The sequence below is a fragment of the Cupressus sempervirens genome, chromosome 8 (assembly GCF_028749045.1).
Source record: "Cupressus sempervirens isolate cs-2001-9-10 chromosome 8, ASM2874904v1, whole genome shotgun sequence".
Lineage (NCBI taxonomy): Eukaryota > Viridiplantae > Streptophyta > Pinopsida > Cupressales > Cupressaceae > Cupressus > Cupressus sempervirens.
The window spans coordinates 474,854,864-474,877,672 of record NC_143125.1 but is presented as its reverse complement, the minus strand read 5'-3'; the positions used below and the strand labels follow the sequence as shown (position 1 = coordinate 474,877,672).

Here is a 22,809-nt window from a genome sequence, read left to right as displayed (position 1 = left end):
GAAACCAAAGGGTTTACATCCTCTAATCCCCAAAGAACTGAAAGAGTTTCCTCACACAAAGGTAATGTTGAACAAGAGCTCTACACAAGGGTTTCTAAAATTTGACAAATGATAGAATAAATTGTTGTTTCTCCAATCTTTTCTTTTAATACTTTTTCTGGCCAACTCTAAGAGGTTTTAAATTTTAGTTTTATTTTGAATGTTCATCTCTTTTTCCTTTTTCATTTTTTGTTTGATCAGTAAGAGGCCGAAGCCAAGATTCATTGTTATTATTATATTGTTGTGATTAATTATTATTATTATGTATTAATCTTGAGTAAATTCAAAATGAAGACCTCCCACATAGGAGGCTCACAATTTACCATTGTGTTGTAGGCTCTTGCCTATCTCTTTTTCCTTTTTAATTATGATTACCCTTAAGGTAATTTAGATTTCTTTTGAATGATCAATATTTGCACTTTAAATTTGGTTTATTTGCTTTTTTGCCCAAACTAATTATAATAGTAAATTCTTATTGAATTATTCCCCTACAAAACCTGCCTTCAACCTACAGTGAATCAATATAGGCTGCAATTCCCACTAATTTGACTCGGTTCAAAAAGGAGAACATTACACAAGATGATATTTGCAAGCTCTCTACATCTCGAAGCAACCCAATTGTTATACCTTACTATCTCAATATAGTTATTTGCTTATTGAACCATTAGTACACATCCAAATTCCCCAACTTATTTGTACAATGTGATGCAAGAGTATTCAAGTACACAAGCAATATTGCATCACCCAAAATAAAATTATTATTTTCATTAACTATTATGGTAAGATAGTTAAAAATATTTGCCAGCATATATATGTATCTGTAAAGGAATGTAAGATCTCTTATAGAGTAACAGATTGGAAAATGCAATGATCTTTGACTGAGATTTTGCTATACACTGACTGTTCTGAACTATGCAAATACTCAAAATTTGATATTAGAACTGGTATAATAATCTTCAGACAAAACTGTGTTATAAAGCAGAGTATATAGTAAAGATAGACTGCAAATAATAATTATAGTTTGCTGCTGTTGATACTGATCATGCCATGTGAATGATTGATGTTCTCTCACAGCGAACATACACACAACTTATATGGTAACATAGAGTCATGCCCACATAGGGACACAACTCTACATGGTACTTGAACCACATAGGGTCATGTCCCTATGTGGACATTAATAGTCAACGTTATTACCATCAATTCAATTTGGCGCGATAATGTAATGGTGCAGTGATTAATATAAGTCCGTATATACATATATATATATATATATATATATATATATATATATATATATATATATATATATATATATATATATATATATATATATATATATATATGCAAGTATGTGTATATATACTATTCTGATTTACCATATGCTCCAATTAGACTGAAGCTACAACTTTAACAGTATTACCTAAGAATGTGCCTAAGTGGACACAGGATGAAAATTATTTAACACATGACCCATGTTCAATGGAAAATGTAGTATTCAAGAAAGGATACACTTTGCAATCATTTATAATGTTAAAATCATAAAAATACCTGGAACAAGAGGAAGAGTTGTGCACTCATATTTATTGAATTGTAAAATTAAAATGGGAAAACACAACCTTTCTAGGCACGCACTTGGGAAAATTGATGACTCGTCTCTTTAAGTGGCCTCTTGTGAAAGTTGAAAGGTCATTTACTGACATTGTGGTTCTTTTATTGATGAAAGTTCATTTCATTTTATTGAAGAAGGTTTCTTTCATTTTATTGAAATCGGAGAGCATCTATGAATCTTCACTTCATCGAGAAATAGAAGGCACATTCTTTCTTGCAATCTTCTGATTTATTCTCTTTTTTATGAATGAATTATGGATTGAGTAAACTTCATATGGCATAAGACAACATGTGCTTGAATATGTTAGGGATGTCCCCGTCATCACAATTTAATACAGCTCATAAACCACTAGAAAGTGTGTTGTATGTTACACTATAAACTACACACGAGGAACATTAGTATGTACTTAAAATGTTTTCCTTTCTATTTCAACCAGAAATAAAAAAATTGCAAATTTAGAGTTGTTCACATCAACATCAATGAAATTTTGAAAGGCCTCAATCATCCTAAATTGTTAAGGGCATGTGAGATAGTGTCATAGTAGCTAATGAATTTGTTTTGAAACAAAGTTTCAATATGACTCAAGCTCTGTACATGCCTTTCCTAGTGGATTTTAATGAGATCCACTATATTATTAATATTATACACTAATTTTAAAATTATAACTTAAATGTGCTATTATATATTGCCCTTTAACAGAGAAGTGTTATCTACCAATTTGGCAAAATACCGTGCCAAGTCTGGAAGTAGTTTATATGCCAAACATGGAGAGGTCCCTATGCCAAGTATGGAGGCTATACATAGCAACTAATATCAATGCAATCCTAATACTATAGCAATAACTAGAACATACCAATTATACAGAGATGGCAAAATATCACTTTATTGATTGTACCAGGGAATTACAATACCAATATTATCAATGTTCCCAATAATACCATAGCATTCCAATTCGCAATGATCGATACATCTTGTCAATTATGAGAACCAACCATCGCAACTCTTAGTATAAGTGTTTCCCTAACAACTCTATTAAATACCTTAATTACTTTATTATGGCTTACATTGTTCCCCCTCAAAAGTGGTCACCTTCCAAATGACCCAAACAAAACAATAAACTAGTGATCTATTGAGATGGGTGAGAGGACGTCCTTAGAGTCATGGATGTTTTATCATGCCAATTACTGTCTTAGGAGCCCCATATCCCTCTCCATTGTGAGTTGTTTGGTCTGTGCTCCCTAGAGAAGTCTGAGCGCATCTATCTTGTCCTTTTCTATTGTTGCATGACTTTTTGTTGTTCCAAGAGGCCTTTTAACATTTCCACTTTCTTCCCCAAGATGACTTGTTCTCCTTCTACCTTCGCCACATCCCAAGTTACCTTTTGCAATTCCACAAAGCTGATCCTGAAAGTCTCCTCCATTTGAGAAAGGATGGTCTTGATGGTCGATTGTGCCCTTTGTGCCTGTATGGTCTGTAGCCCTTTTCATTTTTGCATTTGCTCTTCCATTTCCTCGATAGGCCATCCCCATTGAAGATCCTCTTGAACTGAAAACATCCTTCCCTCATAAAGTGCAAGAGGGAATCTGTTGCAGAGACTGTTGTCGTCATTTCCGCTTCCTTAGCTTCTCCCTTATTTCATGTGTAGCCTAAGTCATGGCTTCCAATTCAGCCAAGAACTGCTATGTACATTCCTCAAAGTGTGTTGGTCATGTAGCTATTCCTCCCATGTGTTGACTCTCACCTTCCATCCCCACATCCATCTGTAGGTCCATATCCTAATGTCCTCCAATCATTTAGAGAGGGTTCCCCCATCAAGGTTGGAAAGAGTGCCACCACTTTTGTTGTAGTTAGTTCAGCACTTTGTGGCTTCAAACTTACCATGTGAAGTGCTACAAAAAAATTTCATTGTCACCTGTAATTTGATCATAGGCAGTGGCAATTGCAGATATATCTTTTTTGTTAACAACAGAATATTCATGATTTGAAGTTGTTGCCTTTTGAAAAGTTGAGTAGAATTTTAAAGGGTATGCCAAAATATCCAAAAACTATACATTTAAAGCAAAGTTTGCCAGTTATTTATAGACAATCTCGAAGATGCCTCTTTGTCTATTTTGTTAACCTAGCAATACAACAATTTGGTAACTCAATGGTCATTTCCTATTCCAAAGAATATCAATTTCTAAGGAGAGTTTAATGTTTATCTCAGCTTGTTGCTCTCTTGAGCAAGTTTTCTTTCCCAATCATGTCTTATTAATTTCTCTCATTTTTGGTATTGATTTTCTCTGTGTTTTTACTTGTGTAATTACCTAAAAACTTCTACAACTTTATTTGGTTGCATGGAGGGTATTTAAGTTGTTTTTTGGCTATTTGAATGAGCATGGAGGTCGTGACTTTGAAATTGGCCACATGAAACACCCTTGAGGGCAAAAGAAATGATCGCTTCTTTTGGGAGTTCAAGGCCATGGATTAGGTGTAAAAAGGAAGATCAAGGACAAAAGAAGGGGACTGCAAGGGAGGAATGCAAGGCCGGACGGAATAGAAATGAACAAGTATTAATAAGAAGAAAAAAGGAAAAGGACAAAGAAGACTAAAGGACAGCTAATGAAAATAGAATTAAGACAAAAACAGAGACATTCAAAGAAGAAACCAAATCAAATCAAGATTATGGTTGTGCCTATTTTGTACAATAACTTTGCAATGTCCGCACTTTGGGATTGCCTGAAATCTTGCCCTTAAATCATAAATTTCATTCAAAAAAGTAGTACAAGATTGTTAGAGGTATAACATACCATTTAAAATTTCTATTTGTAAGATAAACCTTGATTTTAATTCCTGTGGCCATATTAAACAATATCAAATATTTATAATGTGTAATTCACAAATCTCAACTATCTCCATTACGATAAGTAACTACACATAAAAATACAAATACACATAATTATCATAATTTATTGATAGATCCAGTAAAAAAAGAGTTTGTATGATGGAACATGATAGAATTCACTTGAAGCAATCTTCACACTACGCCCAAGAGCAGACACACCCTCTTGGCCCCAAGAAGTAGACACATTGGACATACAAGATGAGGTGGTCTACCTAATGGGATGGATGTACGATGCCCCCTATCTGTGTTTCCTTATTCATCCTCTTATGACTTCAGTGCATTTTAAGTTTCAAACAAGGCTTCCCATAACAACATATCCAGAGTATCAAATCCCTTGGAGATTCATACAAGGCTATGAAAGCCTATCCTTTCTAATCAAGCCCAAGAGTACAGAATGAATGCTTGGTCATGTGGCCTCTTGGCCCCACTTAGGTAAAACATACTTGATATTGTCACCGCCTTTCTATTATGTATTTCTTCCTTCCAATCATCCTTAAGAGCACGGTATGAACACCCAATCATTTAGCCTCTTGGCCATTGGTATGTTTGATGGGGGCCTTGGTGTTGCTCTCTCCTTACCATATATTTCTCCTTTCCAATCAATCCCAAGACAATGGAATGAACAGCCAAACATTCAAACTCTTGGCCCCACCAAGGGGTTAGCGTAGTTTATAGGATTCTCAATGTTGATGTGGCAATTTAGACAAATCTGATTTAATGGATGCTGATTGCTTCTCTTTTGGATGAGTGCCCATGTCGATGGCTCAATGAAATGCTTCATTTGGAATGACTGATCTCCTTTATTGGTGAAAGGGTCACCACCTTTCATAAGAATTTTTATTGTTGGTTTTGAGAATAACAAGTTATTCCCCAAGTCAATCTCCCTTGGATGTCCTCAAATAAAACATTCTCCCATTATGTCTTCCCATGTTACGGACAGTCACACCTCTTCATCTTTTTGCCATTTGAGAGTCACAACCCTTCATTACTACCACTCTCTGAAAGAGTCATAGTCCTTTCATTGCGGCCTTTTAAAACGTCATAACTTTTCATAATTACCACCCTTTAAAAGAGTTACAATTACGAACCTTCCTAACTACCACCCTTTGGAAAAGTCACAACCTTCATTATTAACACTCTTTGGAAGGAGTCAATTTCTTATTCTAATGTCGCTCCTCTATTGATTATTTCTTGATTCACATTATTATTTCCTTCATCCTTCCTCTCTATCCCATTTCAAAAGGAGTTTTCTTCTCCCTTTTATATATCATGTTTGAAGCGATCAACTTTTTTATTTCATTCATTTATAAATCTAAGTTGCCAGTATAGGAATGGGCACAAATATCTATACGTGTACAAGAACTAGGCATGTTGGTACATGCTAAAAGAAACTTGCCCTTGGGTATGTGGGCTTGAGCAATGTGTATATATATAATTATTATATGTCCTTAGATATACAAAAGATTGAAGAAATAGATTGAATCATAAAACTAATACCTCTGATAGTATGATACTTCATCATTGATCAATGCCAAATGCCAAAATGATAGTGATAAAGATATATATTATATGGCATCAACAATTGATAGTAAAATTAAATTGTCAAAGTTTTTGATTTTGATCTCCACTCCCAAACCCTTTCATTGTAATCAAATTTCTTATATAGTAAGATCCCACTAACCATTGGAGGTTTAGGAGTGAAGACCCTAATGACTTTTGAGGGGCCACAATAATAAGTTGCACATGGTGTTAAATGTGAGAAAATACCAATGATAGAAATTGTATAAAATGATTTTTGAATTGAACAAAATGATGCTTTTAGGGGCACTTTAGGGTTTCGAATGCAAAATCAAAAATCAAAAAAAACTTTCTTGTTAATTTATAATTTTATTTTATTATTATTGTTTATCATTAGATCCTATTTCAAAAAGGGCACATTGAAAACTTCATAGATAGCAACTAAGCACTAGGCTGCAAGAAGATAGCTATGAACCACTGTCAAAAAAAATTGTTTCATATTTATTATACTGAAAATTAGTTTTCAAAGGCATTATAAATGCAGACAGCGATAAAGAAGGATAAACTTTTCCTTTAAAAAATATAAATATAAATAAAAACAAATCTAGTCAGCAACATGTGTCCCTGTAGTCGCTAATATATTATATTATATGTATTTATCTAATAAAAAAAATATCTTTTTCTTCTTAGCAGGTCATATGCATTAATATATCTATAAGTTTTAATATATACCATTGTTACACCACTCTGGGGGATGTGGGGGCGGGGGAATGAGGGAACAAGTTTTCGGGGTGAGGGGACAAAGGCGCCTTAATTTGGGGACGGCATGGGGGTGGTGAGGGGATGGTGGCGGGGGGGCGGAGGCGTTGTATATACTATACATATGGTACTTAAAATGCTAGTTATGAAAAGATGTCTAGCACTATAAGATAAAAAGATGTAAAAGAGTAAATACTTGAACATTGCATTGAATTGGAACATTGAACATTGAACATAAATAGTCCAATCAGCAAATAGTTAACACCGGGACATCCCTCCATCCTTCGCAGGGGTGGTGGAATCTAGAGGTGTTGTTGTGGACAGCGGAGGGGAGTCCCCTTCCCTAGGTGTGTGGAGTAGAAGGTAGGGGGGAGGCGTCCCCATGTTACTATGATATATACCATGTGAAACAATCTCTAGATTCCAATGCAATGAAAATTGTCCCTTCAAGGTTCAAACAAAACTTTTTTTACTATGTTAGAGGATTTCAATCTAAAGAGCATATGTTTATGATAACTCTACATTGTATTTATGCTATCATAAAAAGATTATTATGAATTAATTGGAAAATATTTGCTTCTTATTAACAGAGACCAAGAGGTCATTATACACAAAAGAATGGAATGATGTTTCCTTAGGAAACGATCATAAAGAATACAAACATTCTATTCTAGCATTAAGAAAGCTAAAAAAGCTACAACTAACTAAAGCTAACTAAATATTAGAAACACTCTAATATTTACACTAGATTACAAATAGATTACCATTAACTAATAATAGACAATTATCTATTATCATAATGCCCTCCTTTACTAGTTGATCTATCTAGAACACAAAGCTATCAAAAGGAATAAAAGGTAGATTCTGTCTACTCAGAGTGCTTTGAAATGTTCGTTGTGGGCTGCGAACCAGATTTAGATTGTGCAGCTAAGGGTTTCTGACATTCAACCTTCCTCTGCCCAAACTTGTGGCAGTAGTTGCATTGAATGTTCTTCTAGAATTCATCTGAAGCTAGAGAAGAAGACTTTTGCTGAGACGATTGTTGAAACTTGCCTTGATCCTTCTAAAAGGATTTAGCAACAAAAGCTTGCTCTGTGGAGAGAGAGCTAGAACTGCTACCAAACTGTTGTTTCCACCGATCTTGCTGAAGCAGAATTCGTGTAGAGATTGGTGAACTTCAAGGTCAACACCAAAAGACGTAATGTTCAAAGTCTCGATAAAATGCTCATAGGACTTTGGTAAATTCCGGAGAGTGAGAACCACAATGTCCACTTGCTCCATCCTGTGACCAATGGCATGCAATTGATCACAGATTTCCTGAACCCTATTCAGGTGTGCCTAAAGCAAGGTTCCCTCATCCGTGACAATAGAAAAAAGACTGTTCTTCAAAAAGAAAGCTATGCTTTTTTCAGAAGTCTCATGAACACCTTTGAGATGTGTCCAGATCTCAACAGTTGTCTTGCCGAATGGAATCTGAGAGAGCTGATCATCAACCACAGTCATCAGCCACAGCTAATTTACCGCCTCTCTATTATTTAGATCCCAAGAATCCTAATCAATACCAGGAGTAGTGAGATGCTTCATAACACCCAGTACAAGTTGATCATTGTTCCGATATTCAAAAATTGAGATGATTCGCTGCTTCCAAGTGCCATAATTTCAAGTTTCAACCATTGAATTTGGAGTTGTGCTCGAGCAGAATGTTTGTCAAAGATGCATTGGCACATTTTTCAATGAAAAACGTGGAAATTTGTGAAGGCATGTTCTTTGATGCAAAAAAATGGAAGACGCAAAAAATTTGGGGTGACACAATAGAGAGCTCGAAAAATCCAAAAGGAGAATGTTGTCATTTTTTGGATTCATTGGCTTGAAAATTGAAGCATGAAAATTGAGGCACCCAACAAAACCAGAGGACAGCCTAGTTGAGCTCTTGAAAAACCCACCAAGAATCAAAGTGATTAGAAAAAAAATCGTGGTCAAAAACTAGGGTTTTGAAGAAAACCCTAGTTGGCTGCTATGGAGATCGATAGTAGCAAAAAATGGCAATTTTGAATGCAAAAAGCTATCGGATTTGAAGCAAAGAGGCGTTTAAAAGCAAACCTCCCATTTGGATCAGACTGTGTGCTTCTATGGGCGTGTAATGCGAAAAATGGACGCACGGTTTGCAAACATAGGCAGAGGAATGACGTGCAATTTATAATCAACATACTAGCCAAGGAAATTGCAGACACGAACAAATATTTAGCCAAAGAGATCAAACACGATATGAGGTTGCTGAAAGGCAACAAAAAATTATCAGACGCAAGCCAAAGGAAATCACAATTTTTGTTGGTTGCGAGCAGGAAAAAAATGACCCGTGATTTTGGCTATGGATGTCGTGTTTTGACACCTTTGATGCCGCAATTGGTAGGAAAACAATCGTGATTTGGCAGAGTTCCTCCACAAAACCTAGGACAAAAACCATTGTTCGAAAATCAAAGATTTTTGATATGGCGAAACAAGGATCACAGAAAAAAAATTTGAAAATGGGTTTCACAATTTCGAAAAAGAAATTATGACTTTTGAAAAAATATAAGAAATAGGTTTTGATGTCATATTACGAAGTAATTGGAAAATATTTGCTTGTTATTAAGAGAGACCGAGAGGTCGTTATACAAAAGAATTGAATGATGTTTCCTTAGGAAACGATCGTAAAGAATAGAAACATTTTAGTCTAGCTGAAAGAGAGTTTAAAAAGCTACAGCTAACTAACGCTAACTAAATATTAGAAACATTCTAATATTTACACTGAATTACAAATAGATTACCATTAACTAATAATAGACAATTATCTATTATCATAATAAAAATTACCAAACACATGTATATTATAAGAAAAGATGTTTACTAAGCAAGAGCCTATAACACAATGGTAACTTGTGAGCCTCTCATCCAGCAAGGTCTTAAGTTCGAGTTTACTCGATCTTAAGACATAATAGTAAACACACAATTATAATTAATCTCATCAAATAATAATTAATCTCAGGTCCGGCTCATTACCTATCAGAAAAAGAAAAACATATTATACTTTGAATTCTTACACCCCTTACATTGTGATTTCTGATATTGTAGATAAGTAATGATATAGCCTGATTTACAATTCTTTATACAAAATGACAAATTGATTTGATCTTATCTACACCACAATCAGACTTAGTTAGTTAAGCACCTTTACTACTGCTGTTGCTGAGGCAGATATTGACTGTAGATTATAGCTGCATACACAAAGAACAAAATAGGTAACTGAGATTAAAAAATTACAACAGAGAGACAAAATAACTTAAATAAATGATAAAGACAACTTGACAAATCAATGTTTACAGACCCCCCTTCTAAGATAACAAGCATCTTTCCATTTGATACACCAGTTAACATCTGAGCCATGTTTGCAAAACCAGCCGGTGTGACCTGCAAAGAGACTGCTCAAAATGGTACTTATTGTGCATATGATACCCATGCTTCAAGAATAAGGGTGGTCAGTTAGGAGTCAGGACAAGAGCACAATATTTCATAATATTCGTTGCAGTTTGATTATACTTAAAGATACATTCATTTATTGACCATTAAATATTCCATGCTCATTCAATCATGGGGAATAATAATACATGTTAAGCTGACCATTCGGTAGATTCTCATGGACCAGAAAAGGAATGATAAAAACAAGAGGCAACTGATGCAAACATTACCTCACAGCAGCCAAGTGGATCCCCCTTTGCAGCATCAAACCCAGCTGAAATTATTGTTAAATCTGGTGCAAACTGGTAAGCTGCAAACAAAACAGGCCACAGAGTTTTTAGTCAAGACAAAATCCTGATTTCCTTTACTCCATATAATCAAAAAACCATAATATTTTCTACTAATGATTAACATGCAAAACATGACCATGTTTCTTTCTAAATAGTATAGCCTTGTTATTTCCTTATCGTTCAACAAGAAGGCTCATGCACTGCAATCCCTTCAAGAAACATAACCATGTGTTCAAGCATTTCTAATAGCATTTCAGATAAAATTAGAGGTTCGCCAACAATTGAAGTAAGAGACAGACTATAAATGATAACATAAAACAACAACTACTAAGTCCTGAGATCATGAACAATAAGCATCCAATGTGATTGTTATGGTAAAATTTTAACTTTTTTTATAGACGTAATTGCTACTACAAGATAGTCAAAATAGAACAAATGATAAAATGTCTCCCATTGAAAGCAAGAATTGCATAAGGATTGATGACTTTTTCAGAGAATTTAGCATCTTATCAAAAGTGACCTGATAAATATTATGTCGTGAGAACTGCTACCACAATAAGGCATTAACATTTGGATTTTCAATGTTCATTTTACCAATGCCTTACAAATGATTAAAGCATATGATATCAACAATATTACTAATAATAGTTTCAAATTACAAGCAAACTGTAGGTTTGATATGCTCTACTCATTCAAACCTTTTCATATCAAATCATCTTCCAATACCAATCCTTCAGTTTTATCATTTTGTGAGTCATAACCGAATCCTTGTAATGGTTATTAATGTTTTTTTCGCTATTTCTACTCGATGTATTGGCAAAGCCTATGAAATGATTTTTCCAATGCACCCATGGGGCAAAGATCAGAGTTTTGCAATGGAAGAAAAGGCAAAAACTTTATAATACAACTCTAAATAGCAGCAAATTTAAGTGAAAATCAAGAAAACATAAGTGCGTAGAGGAGACTGCCTTAGTGAAGCAGTGCGAAAATTTGTTAAGCTACTAATGTCTTACCAACAGAAGGATGTATCCCACTCCATTGACATTCAATTTTGAAAATGCATCAACCAACATACTGGTTCGTGTCTTTGTAATGGATAGCAAAAAGTTAATTTTTAAAACCAAAAAATGCCAACAATGAAAGGGCACATATTTCAACAAATGAGCGATTTTGAAACAAAATTTTTAAAAAATCATGTAGGTGGATAGAACACCAATGCAAATGAGAGCACCTTATAATTGAGATGCAATTTCAAAATTCCTAAAAATAAGTGCAAATTACTGTTACCCCATGTTTCCAAGATGGAGATAGCAGGGGAGAGGGAGAGGAAGAGGTTTTCGAGATGCTGATTTTCTTTTGCCAATTGCGGGGACAGTTAAGGGACAGCAAAGGGGATAGCTGAAATATATAGGCAAATATGAAATGTGGATATGAAAACATGGATAAAGCATGCATATATACATTATAGATCCTCGGACCTTAACCTGTAATATTTGTGTTCAGGAGTCAAAATTCATAGTTTATATTCAACATAAATTCAAATTTCTGATTTCATTGTGAAAAGATTAAAAAATAATAATTAATAAGTGATCCCACTAAACTATTCGCACATTATCATGCAACAACTTTATGCAGTCATATGTCTTTCCTGTAGCAAAAAAAAATAGATATGGCTTTCTGCTTTGTCTTAGAACTGCATGCTTTCAATCTACAGCTGTATGCAGCATAGTTGGCATAATCGCTGAAAGATCGGCGAGTTTCTACTAATCGCTAGGTTTTTGGGACCGGACGAGTTTTTCCCTGATTAAATCACAACTTGGCTAGAGGAAAAATTGCTGAGTTTTTGTGAAAAAATCGCCGATTAATCGCCAAGTTCTTGCGAAAAATTGGAGAGTTTTTCTGAAAAACTCTTTTTTTTAAAAGAAAAAAAATATATTATTTTAAAATAAAATAAAAAAATTGTTACAAACAAAAGGCAAAAAAGCCATATATATAATGTAATATAGAGAATTACAGAATGCTAGTAGAGCTGGGAAGAGGAAGATGTGATTGTAATGATGTATTTACTTCTAGTTTGACAAACTATTTACTATTATGCTTCCCGCCATCAGCATTCCGCATGAGAATGTGATTTTGTACCCACTGTGCATTTACATATATCTAAACTCTGCTTATTTCTTTTGTGTTCTCTTTAATTAACTGATTAGATGCATCTTCACATTGAAATTTGTAAAGCAAAATGTATTTTGAATTAAATTATAATGGTTTTTTTAGGTTCTCGAGTTCTTTTTTTAAATGGCTGATTTTTTCCCGAATAAACTTTTAGGGGGCTTGGCGAGTTGTTTTCGAGTCCGACTTTTCCAACTACAGTATGCAGTCATACTTTTCTTCATTCTAAACCTACAGTTGTATGCTTTCTTTCTATGGATGGTACTCACACTATAGTTCATTTTACAGCTGACCTGCTCATTCTACTGTTATATGCAGTCCAAAAGAATTCATTGTCGATACTCATAATGAAAATAATTTTTTCCCTTAGTTTCAGGGAGCTTTTTTCAATGAATGCCTAGCAAGGGACATTCGACCCTTCCAAGGACAGCAAGGGACATCTGCACGTCCACTAGCCATTCCAGGGGCAGTCGAACATCCCCAGTGCCAAGAAGTGCCGTCCCCAAGTTTCCAGGACATTTCTGGCAAATATCAGCAGATCAGGGATGCCCAGGAGACATCCCCACACCATTCCCACATTCCCAAGGGAGGACAGGGCTTTTAGTCCAGGGGGGCTGTACCTGTCAATCAGTGGTGCAAATCTTTCAAGCCACATACCTATGTGAAGAAAAACTCAAATTCAAAAGCAGAAAAATTGCACCTATGTAGAGAAAAGAATTGACAGTGTAAAGGAATATAAGGGATTCACTGACTGGGAATTTGTGCCTTAATGCAGAGCAGTGCACCCAAAGGAAGATGATCAAAATTTTCATCCACTGGCATATATACTTGTCAAGTTTTCAATATCCGGCAGAGGTAACTGAAGTTTTAATTTTTAAGGCAGAATATTGTCATCAAAAGTGATTAGAGGAATATTCTAAGCATCCTCCAAGGAAGCCAGCATGCTATCATAAAACGACCACATTTTGTGAAAGTTTGAAGACTGTTCCTATGGTTTTCAGCAGCATTCTATGGCAGATTTTTGGTAAGTTTCTCAATCACGGAACAAGCAAGAGTCATTTTACCAGTCTCCACTTAAGGTTTGTAACAGTCAGCTTACCTGGCTTCATGTCAGTTTCGGCCTATTTTCAAGCACAAAACAACAATTTTTCATATGTCTAAGGGTCTCCAGTTCCACAATCCAAGGTTTTCAAAAATCCAAGATTCAAGAGTCAATTTGGAACAGCTAGGGTTTGGTGCACAATTCAGGAAAGAATGTTCATTTTTCAGATATGCAAGAATTATAATCATAACTGTATATTGTGCTTACATTGTGTGCAAGCAACTATTGATTACATAGAAACTTTGATTAGCCTTTATTTATTCTTCATGTAAACTATTGTGAGCACTTATAAATAAGCAATGTTGCACTTGGATATTGGGGGGATCAAATGATAATTTTTACAATTATTTTCTCCATAGATTATTTTTCACCCAATCTTGTATTTGTTCATTCGCCAAATTGGATAGTTTTTCTTGAAAAATAAATGAGTTGTATTGCAGATTTCATTTTAAAAGTTATTGTGGCTTTGTTTTGCTAGTGTTGTGTCCCCAACAAAATGAGATTTTGCAGCAGTATTTAAACTGTTGTGTCCCCTTAGCCTAGCCTCATGTGCGCATGATTAGCATATTATTCATCCCAATAGGCTAATTGATTCTTCTAACGGATGCTGATGGTCACATTTAAAGCTTTGCAACTGAGTTATGTGAATGGGTATTCAGTTTTGAATTGACGTTATCATACCACACTAATCCTCTAAGGTCTATTCATCTATATGATAACTTCTACATTTAAATGAGACCACTTTTCCCAACTATTTCATAACCTTGAGACATTGCCACAATGATTATTTTAATTCTGGAGTGAGGTCACAATGCCTATGGTTCAAACTTCACATATGTATCATTTATTCGCATTGAGCTTTGTTAGTGTGTTTTATTAATTATTATTACACTTTACTTAAGTTTACTTAGGATAATGCATTTTTGTATTAGATGTCATGTAGACACTTAGGAATATGCATAGTCATATGAGTTGTCTTGTTGACAACACAAGAGTTAGCAACTTATTTGAGCACATGGTGTCTACAACATCTCTTTATGAGATACACCTATGTAAACTTATCCTCTTATCATTGCACAAACTCCTGTGCTCAATGGAGGATAATCCACTCTTGGTGGACATGTGCTTAGTTGTAATCTTTATCTCTTTGCTAACTCCTAGTCATTTTAGTTGCCTTTATTTACAGGCACTTCTACTGTGTATTCATCCAATCATCTGATATCCATTCTCATTTGATCATATCTTGTCTCTCTTGTGCTATCTCTTGAGCGTCTAGATTTTAGCATTTCATTCTTGCCTTAGGCAAATTCTTACAAGCTTCTTTCCTTGATGCATTACATTTCCTGAGGTTGACGCCACTTGTTCATTTAACCAATTTGTAACACACATGCAATCCTACACTGAGCTTAAAGAGAATAGGAGCAATTGTCAGTACCATTCTGATCAATCTCATTGCTAGGTGGCTTCTCTACGGCTTTGTGACTTCCAGAAGGATGAGAAACCCTTCATCCAATGCATCTTGAATGCAAACCCGATCACATTTCTTTCTGAGTATGCAGTTCTTGATTGGTGTTGAAACAAATCTGGTTGACGACACTTGTTCATTACATTTCCTGAGGTTGATGCCACTTGTTCATTTAACCAGTTTGTAATGCACATGCAATTCTACACTGAGCTTAAAGGGAATTGGAGGAATTGTCAGTACCATTCTGATCAATCTAATTTCTAAGTGACTTCTCTACGTCTTTGTGACTTCCAGAAGGATGAGAAACCCTTCATCCGATGCATCTTGAATGCACCGATCACATTTTTTTCTGATTATGTGTTTCTGAATTGGTGCTGAAACAAATCTGGTTGTGTTGCATAATATGATGAGATTCGACTACTTCCAGGTTTTCCGATATTTCATTTTTACAGAGACACTGAACTGAAGATAATCCAGCTCTTCCCTGGTGCCGACTTCTGTAATACAAATGCTGGCATATGTGTTTAAATCGGGGCGCGATTAACTGTTGGAACTCACACGGTTTTGCGGAGACCATAGTCGCTGGTGTTTTCCCATAGAAAGGAAGATTTAGTGGTGCGCTATAAACATTATTTCGTCCAGCGTTGGTGTCAACATTTGCTGGGAGGAGAGATGAAGTTGTTTAAGAGATATTGGATTGTGGAGGTGCCGATCGTTTGTTCACACAGCATTTAAGACACAAAACAAATCGCTCAGTCAGCCATTTGGAACACAGAGAATCCAGGTTCTCATTTCTCATGCGTGTGTTTTGTTTAATGGTTATCTATATATGTAAAAATGAGACATTATGGGTACATATTTATTTGCTGATGTTTTGTTCTTGGTCGTAAGTGTTGTGAACTGGAATGTTTTGAAAATAGATGATAGATAAATGTATTTGAAAGTTGCTGTGGTCTTCAATTATCATTACCATTGTGAAACATTAACGTCCATTGTTTCTGTAACTGCCTTTATGCCGTTATCGTGAATCAATGAGCACATTGAATATCTCTGCAAATTACAAAAATACATACCATCTTATACTCCTCAAAAATTGGCAGTGATAGTGCAGTCTCACATTTTATTAAAAATTCAATGAAATATCAGTTGAAGATATTACATAAACTGTATTCCAGATAGCGGGCTTATATAGATAACAGCAATTTATAAGAGAAAGTCGTTTAAAACTGTTCTAAGAGAATAATCATCATTGAATTAAATAAAGAGACAGTTGAATACAGCAATAAAAGATAATTAAACTGTAATTAAGACTCCAGAGTTGTGACTCTATCAAAAGGGCAGAGATGATGAAAAGTGAAACATATAAAAGGGAGACAATTCATTTGAAATAGGCTACATTACTGGATTGGCAACCTGGACCCTCAAACCGGGTCTGCAAGCAAACCAGGCTCAGATTCACAGACAGGTCTGTGCTGGATTCGTCCAGGGTCTGGCCGGATCCGCACCAATGTGGATCCGAACGGACCCACAGGTCCAAACACGGATCCTAGGCAAATCCAGCATGGGCCCTGGGCGAATCCACTAACCAGGTTCTCGTAAACCTGAATCAGTAACTTACGAAATGGGACATGGAACAATGACAACAGAAACAGATCACTAAGTAATCATATAAGGATACAGTTTCAGAAAATACATATATACTAGTGTACACAGGTCCTCAGGGACTGAAGGACAAGGAGAGAGCGGGAAGAGTTACCAGGATAGGAGGGAAAAGTACTTCAATTTGGGAACACCAGAGGGGTGCTTGAAATGATAATTATGAAAAGCTATACAATAGTTTAAGAAGCAAAATCGCAAATGCCAAATACTAAATACAGACAACAGTATACTTGAACGTCGAAGTTTTACATATTAAATTATTAATTACTATTAGAATTAGAATACTAGATAGAATTATTGAATCAGTGAATGGAAGATTCCCCGACACATCCCCTCGCCACCTAACTACCCAAGCCCCATACTAACTATCATTAATTACATTATTGTCTTATTACGTCCTACATATATTATCAAAACTATGACAATAGCACTACATGAATTGCAAACATAGAAACCCCACTTCCGATTTTTATTTAGGGTAGCCTGCATAACTAGCAATAATGTATGCAATAGCATCTATAAACCCTCATAAACTGCCCATATTATGTTTACAAATTATCTGAAAATGTCCTTGAATCAGCCAAAAATATATTTTTATATCTGATTTGCTTGCAAATATTTTTTTTAAAATACATTTCTAAAATGTTTGGGTACAAGAGACTTCCAGAAGTTCTGAGATGTCCGAAGGACTCATGGCCTTCCCCATGTTCCAGCGGAGAGATATATAGTATATATTAATCTGCAGATCGCATACTTGTCAGTGGTATGATGTTTATTGTCATGAATTGCATGTTAATTAGTGGACTTAAATCTGACATAGAATATTCCACCTTGCTGTTGATATACATATCACATGAACTTAACCTGCTTTGTATCTGCTTATGTGACACATGTGACTGTTCCACTGATGATTTGGATCCATCGGGTTGTCTCATTTTGGAGGGCAGATATGGTGTAAGAAGGATTGTAAGCAGCTAGGAAGCCATGCCAGTAGAAAAACCCCAAGTGGAGTTGAGAGGCCAGATGAAAGTTGTCATTCTATGGTCCTAAGCTGGGTGGAACAGCTTGAGGCACCTTGTATGGTCTCCCAATAGAACGCAAAAAGAATCCCATATGTACATCTTGAATATTTTAGTAGTGAGTTGGAATTCTCTGTGTAGCATTAGCTTATATGTTTATTTATCTTGTTATTCTAAACTGGTTGCAGGACTTGTATCAAGATACTGAAGTGACAATCCCATTCCCAAGCATTATTCAAAACCTAGCAGAGAAATTTAGGGCAGATTGTGTTATGTCCTTGTAGGTGACTTTCATCAACAGACCCCTTGGTAATTTAGAATTGTTATCACCAGCATCTAGTAAACTAATGATAGTTCTTGCAGTATTAATATTGCCTACATTATTTGTTAATCAAATATCTTCTATAAGTTTTTATGGTTCGATGTAAAATCCATATGTCAAAAGTTTGTTTGCAAGTTCCCATCATGTACAGAGGGAAGGAGGTGTAAGAAAAAGGGAGTCATAAGGATTGTCATCTACATAATATACCCCAAGTGAAAGTTTATTCTACCTGCCACCAAGGCCAAGAGGGCCAAAGCTCCACTCTGAAAGCTCAGGTGGGACAATCAAAACACCTCCTTTCTGATCTCCTTTCTGACTCTCTAATGATAGCTATTAATGTTAGGAGACGAAGCACAAAAGGAAAAGCATGTAGAAGCACCCCACTAGGTAGGATACCTCGGGTAGATGTCCGTGTTGTCTAACACCAATGGCAAGAGGGCCAAAGTTCTACTCTTGGGCATTGTGTGGGATCACTTCGGGCAAACCTGTCAGCTTTTTCAATCACACACTAATCTGTTCAAGATGATGCTATTGACATTATATGAATATCATGTGTTATGGACTAACCATACTAACAGATGCATGTGTGTGCCTCTTATATTATGATTATAATATTCAAATTCAAGATCACACTATTTGAAGAGATATTTTACTTGGTAAGATGTAACCTTAACCTTATTTTGTTACAATTGTGATTCTAGGGGAAATCAGGATTGGCAAGTCACAATTGGTATCAGAGCATTGATTCAACCAGCCTGCAAGTCAAATAGACATTATTCTGAAGATGCTTTCATGGTTGAAAACAAACCAACAATCCTAGAGAAAGATGCACAATACATGGTAGCACAATAGTGTTGTACATACCAGCATAATTCATGGTAGCAGGATTAATTATGAGACAGATTATTGTGGATGAAGAAATGACACAGACAGACCTAAAATCTTGCAAGGGATGGTGACAAAATCACTTACCAATCATGTAAGGGCCAATGTAATGCATCCAATAAAAATCAGTTTCAAAATGGCATAATGCACCTTAGTTGCTATCTAGTTTTGATCTAGGCTAATGCAAACAAAGTTAGTGGGAGTTTTACAATAGTGATACTTCACAGTAGTGAACAGTAATAGAATCCCATCCTCAAGAAATTGTCTAGTTATGGTTTAAATTCTCAGCAGATCAGTGATGTTTTAATCACTGACTTAAACTTGTGCAGGCGATTATCTCTTGGCATGTATTTTCTTCTAGTTTAAGCACTTAGGGGGCCGGTCTATAACAGTACTCGCAGGGTTGAGTTTCTCCCGCCTATCAACATAATCACCTACAACAACCAATTCAAGTCACACAACACCACGCAATAGTTGAGTATAATGCAATGTATTTTGCACTCCAAGAAGAAACAACACATACTATTCACAGACTACTCTATATCCTCCACATGTAAAAGAAAGATTATGAGAAACAAGAAAATACATAAGAGAAAAGGAACCAAATTTAATCGCACTTTTAGCATTTTTTTCCTTGGTGTTTGATGCTACAATTAACTCTTTATCAGGTCCAAAAATAATTTTATCAAACAATAAATTCCTACTGATTTTGCAACTTAAAAGTTCCTCTCTTTACTAAATGCTATAAAAAAGAACACAATAAACAAGGTTGCTCGGAGACAAAGGTAGTTGCAGACACCATAATTTTTCTTCAATGCAATGTAATAATTTATAGAAAATCAGAAAAAATAGTGCGCTGTGACTATAATTTAATGATACTTGGAGACTATAACACCAAAATCCCCTACCAACACTGAAATCACCACTCCTTTTCACTGGCAACATTGCTCTTAAACTCTTAAACCTCGAAATGGCACCCCAAACAATTAGATCTTTCACCACTACACCAGCAAAGTTTCTGCGGAAGTCTCTGATACAGGGTTTGCCTTCCAGTCTCCAGTACACATCCCAAGGGATTGGGAACTCAACTTCATGCAACTATGAAAATTAAATACAAAATGAATACTAGATATAATTTATTTAACATACATATCCAGCAATGGAGAAATGATAAATTCTTGAGGTTCTTGATGTCACCAATCTCTGATCTTACTCCTGAAAATATCTATCATCGATAATTTGAAGTTTATATAGTTGGGGCCTCAATAGACACCTCCATTAAGGGGTTAGTTCCTCATATACAAAAAATCCATTTGTTATCTTTACTACGTAGGAAGCATGTCGATTCTCATTGCAAAACAAAAACTTTCAATATACAATTATTGAAGGTGTGACTAGTTATACAAACCATTGTGTCCCATCCCCTTAATCCTTATTAAGAGTTAAAAAGAAAGTTTGCTTTTATATCTTTGATTGATTTGTCTTCAAAAGATGGTGTATAGGTTTTCCATTTTAAAAAAACCTTGCTTTCATTGTGTTATGAATAAGAGAGGATTTTGGGACGACAGATCATTTATAAAGGGATGCATAAAGGAAACAACTCTTCATGGGACTAGTCCCTATATGCCCCCCACCACGAAACCCATTTCCGACTGCTCAGAAACACATTTCCTACTACTAAGAAACCCAACTTTTATGACAATACAGTCATGCACTCTCTTGCACCACTTTCAGTCAGTGTCGCATGATAATAATAGCAAACTTGAAAATGTGTGGCATTGGAGCCTTGTCAATTTTTTGGTTTTCCTAACATCAAAATGTCTCTTGGGTTTGAAATGCAGCATGGTTATGCGATTTTTTATCCCTGATAATGATGACAGAAAAGAACAGTTCAAGACAACAATGAAAGATAATTAGCATGCACTTAAGGCTCAAGAGTTGGGACTCTTTTAAAAGGGCCATATAGGTAGGATAGCAGAAGTGGATGTCCATGTTGCCAGCAGCAGAAGCCAAAAGGGCCAAAGCTCCAGTCTTGGGCATAGGACAATCAAGGAACCTGCATTACAATCTACAATCTGACTCTATCATATGGGCTATTAAACTTAGGAGCTGAAGCATGGATAGAGAAAGCAAGTAAAACCACCCCACTAGGTAGGAATAATTGTATGTCAATTATACATGACTGGTGTGTGTCTATATATATATATATAGCATATGGCGATTCACCCGATTCAGCGGTTTGATTCAAGCTAGGTGATTTTTTGTGAATCGGTGAATCGAATTGACAATTTCTTGCCATGAATCGCCATGAATCAGCTGGAAAAATCAGCAGCCCAATTAGGCAACTTAAAAACATCAAAAAATACAACATTTTAGTGATTTTTTTTTCATAGTTCTCTTTCTTATAACTCTAAAGGGCCTTCTATTTGTTGAGTATGACAAAAAGAGATGCAAAGTGAGATAGATTTGAGCTAGAGCTGGAGCAAATAGAATTGTCTTTTCATTTTGCTTATAGATAGACATATGTTTCATGGATCTTCATCCTACATACATTTATGATTTGATGTCATTGGTTTTATGGATCTTCATCTTACATGCATTTATGATATGAAAACATTTATAATTCTATATATCTATGTCGTGACACATTATGATCCTATGATTTCTATTTACTTCAGCTAAAATTTATATTTTAACTGTCATGGATTTATCATTTATGTTCCTTGTTTATGTATCTTAGATACTATTTGATATGTTATAGTGTGTTTAGGTTATATTCAATAAAGGGTGCATGAAATAAATTTTAAATTGTTAAAGTCTCTAAATTTCAAGGGTTTTTTAAATCTCGATTCCGATTCTACTCTAATTCATGGTCGATTCGCAATTCGATTCGACCTTGCCGATTCCAATCCGATTCTATATATAAATGTGTGTGTGTGTGTGTGTGTGTGTAGAGAGAGAGGGAGGGAGAGATTCATTGCAAGATTCAAATCCAATATCACACTATTTAACAAGTGTGATTCTACGGCAAGTTCAAGGGCAAATTAGGAAGGGGAAATTACAACTAAAATATTTTTGTTGTTTTCAATCTAATCATTATGTTATACTAAGGCTATCCAGTCTTTACTTTTAACTATAGCGACCAAGCATTTTTAGTGTGGATGGTTACTTTCTAATATCAAGAATCTCTCCTTTTGAATTTAAGTGCTCATTTGGCTTGTGGCCTTGCACAGAAAATTAAAGGATGGGCAATTTCCTTACTTTGTTTACAATGAGTATCCAAAACCCAAAGAATAACACATGTCCATTGTAAACACTAGAGGTGAACTCCTTCAGTTATTGGATTTAATTCTGTTTTCTATCGCATGAGAACCCCTATTTCTAATTTGATAAAGGTTTATCCCGATTCCTTACATGCTGTTTTGTTTCGAGTTGTAGCAAACGGTGCAAATTAAAATACTAGCATGGTCTTAGATAAACAATATTTGAAGTAAAACATTAAATGGAAGTACCCTACATCTTACGAGATGAAGCTCCATATATATAGTTATCAAAAGTCAATTTTGTGAAGGTGGAAGCTTAGAGTCTCCA

General features: G+C 35.3%; 1 protein-coding gene across 4 annotated transcripts in view; it reads right to left on the bottom strand.

Annotated features, from left to right (window-relative positions):
* Window positions 1–22,809, bottom strand: part of HDA15 (histone deacetylase 15) — a 229,724-nt gene that overhangs the window by 45,114 nt on the left and 161,801 nt on the right. For 2 of the 4 annotated variants that reach the window (XR_016355616.1, XR_016355615.1), the window contains exons 13-15: window positions 10,538–10,617; window positions 10,177–10,270; window positions 10,021–10,066 (exon numbers count right to left, since the gene is read on the bottom strand). Coding sequence is in view for 2 of the 4 variants with exons in the window: in XM_089798132.1 (XP_089654258.1) it covers window positions 10,021–10,066; window positions 10,177–10,259; window positions 10,538–10,617 (209 nt within the window). In the remaining 2 variants the exon portion in view is untranslated. The remainder of the gene's footprint in view (window positions 1–10,020; window positions 10,067–10,176; window positions 10,271–10,537; window positions 10,618–22,809) is intronic. The other 2 variants (XM_089798132.1, XM_089798133.1) reach the window with 1 other exon arrangement.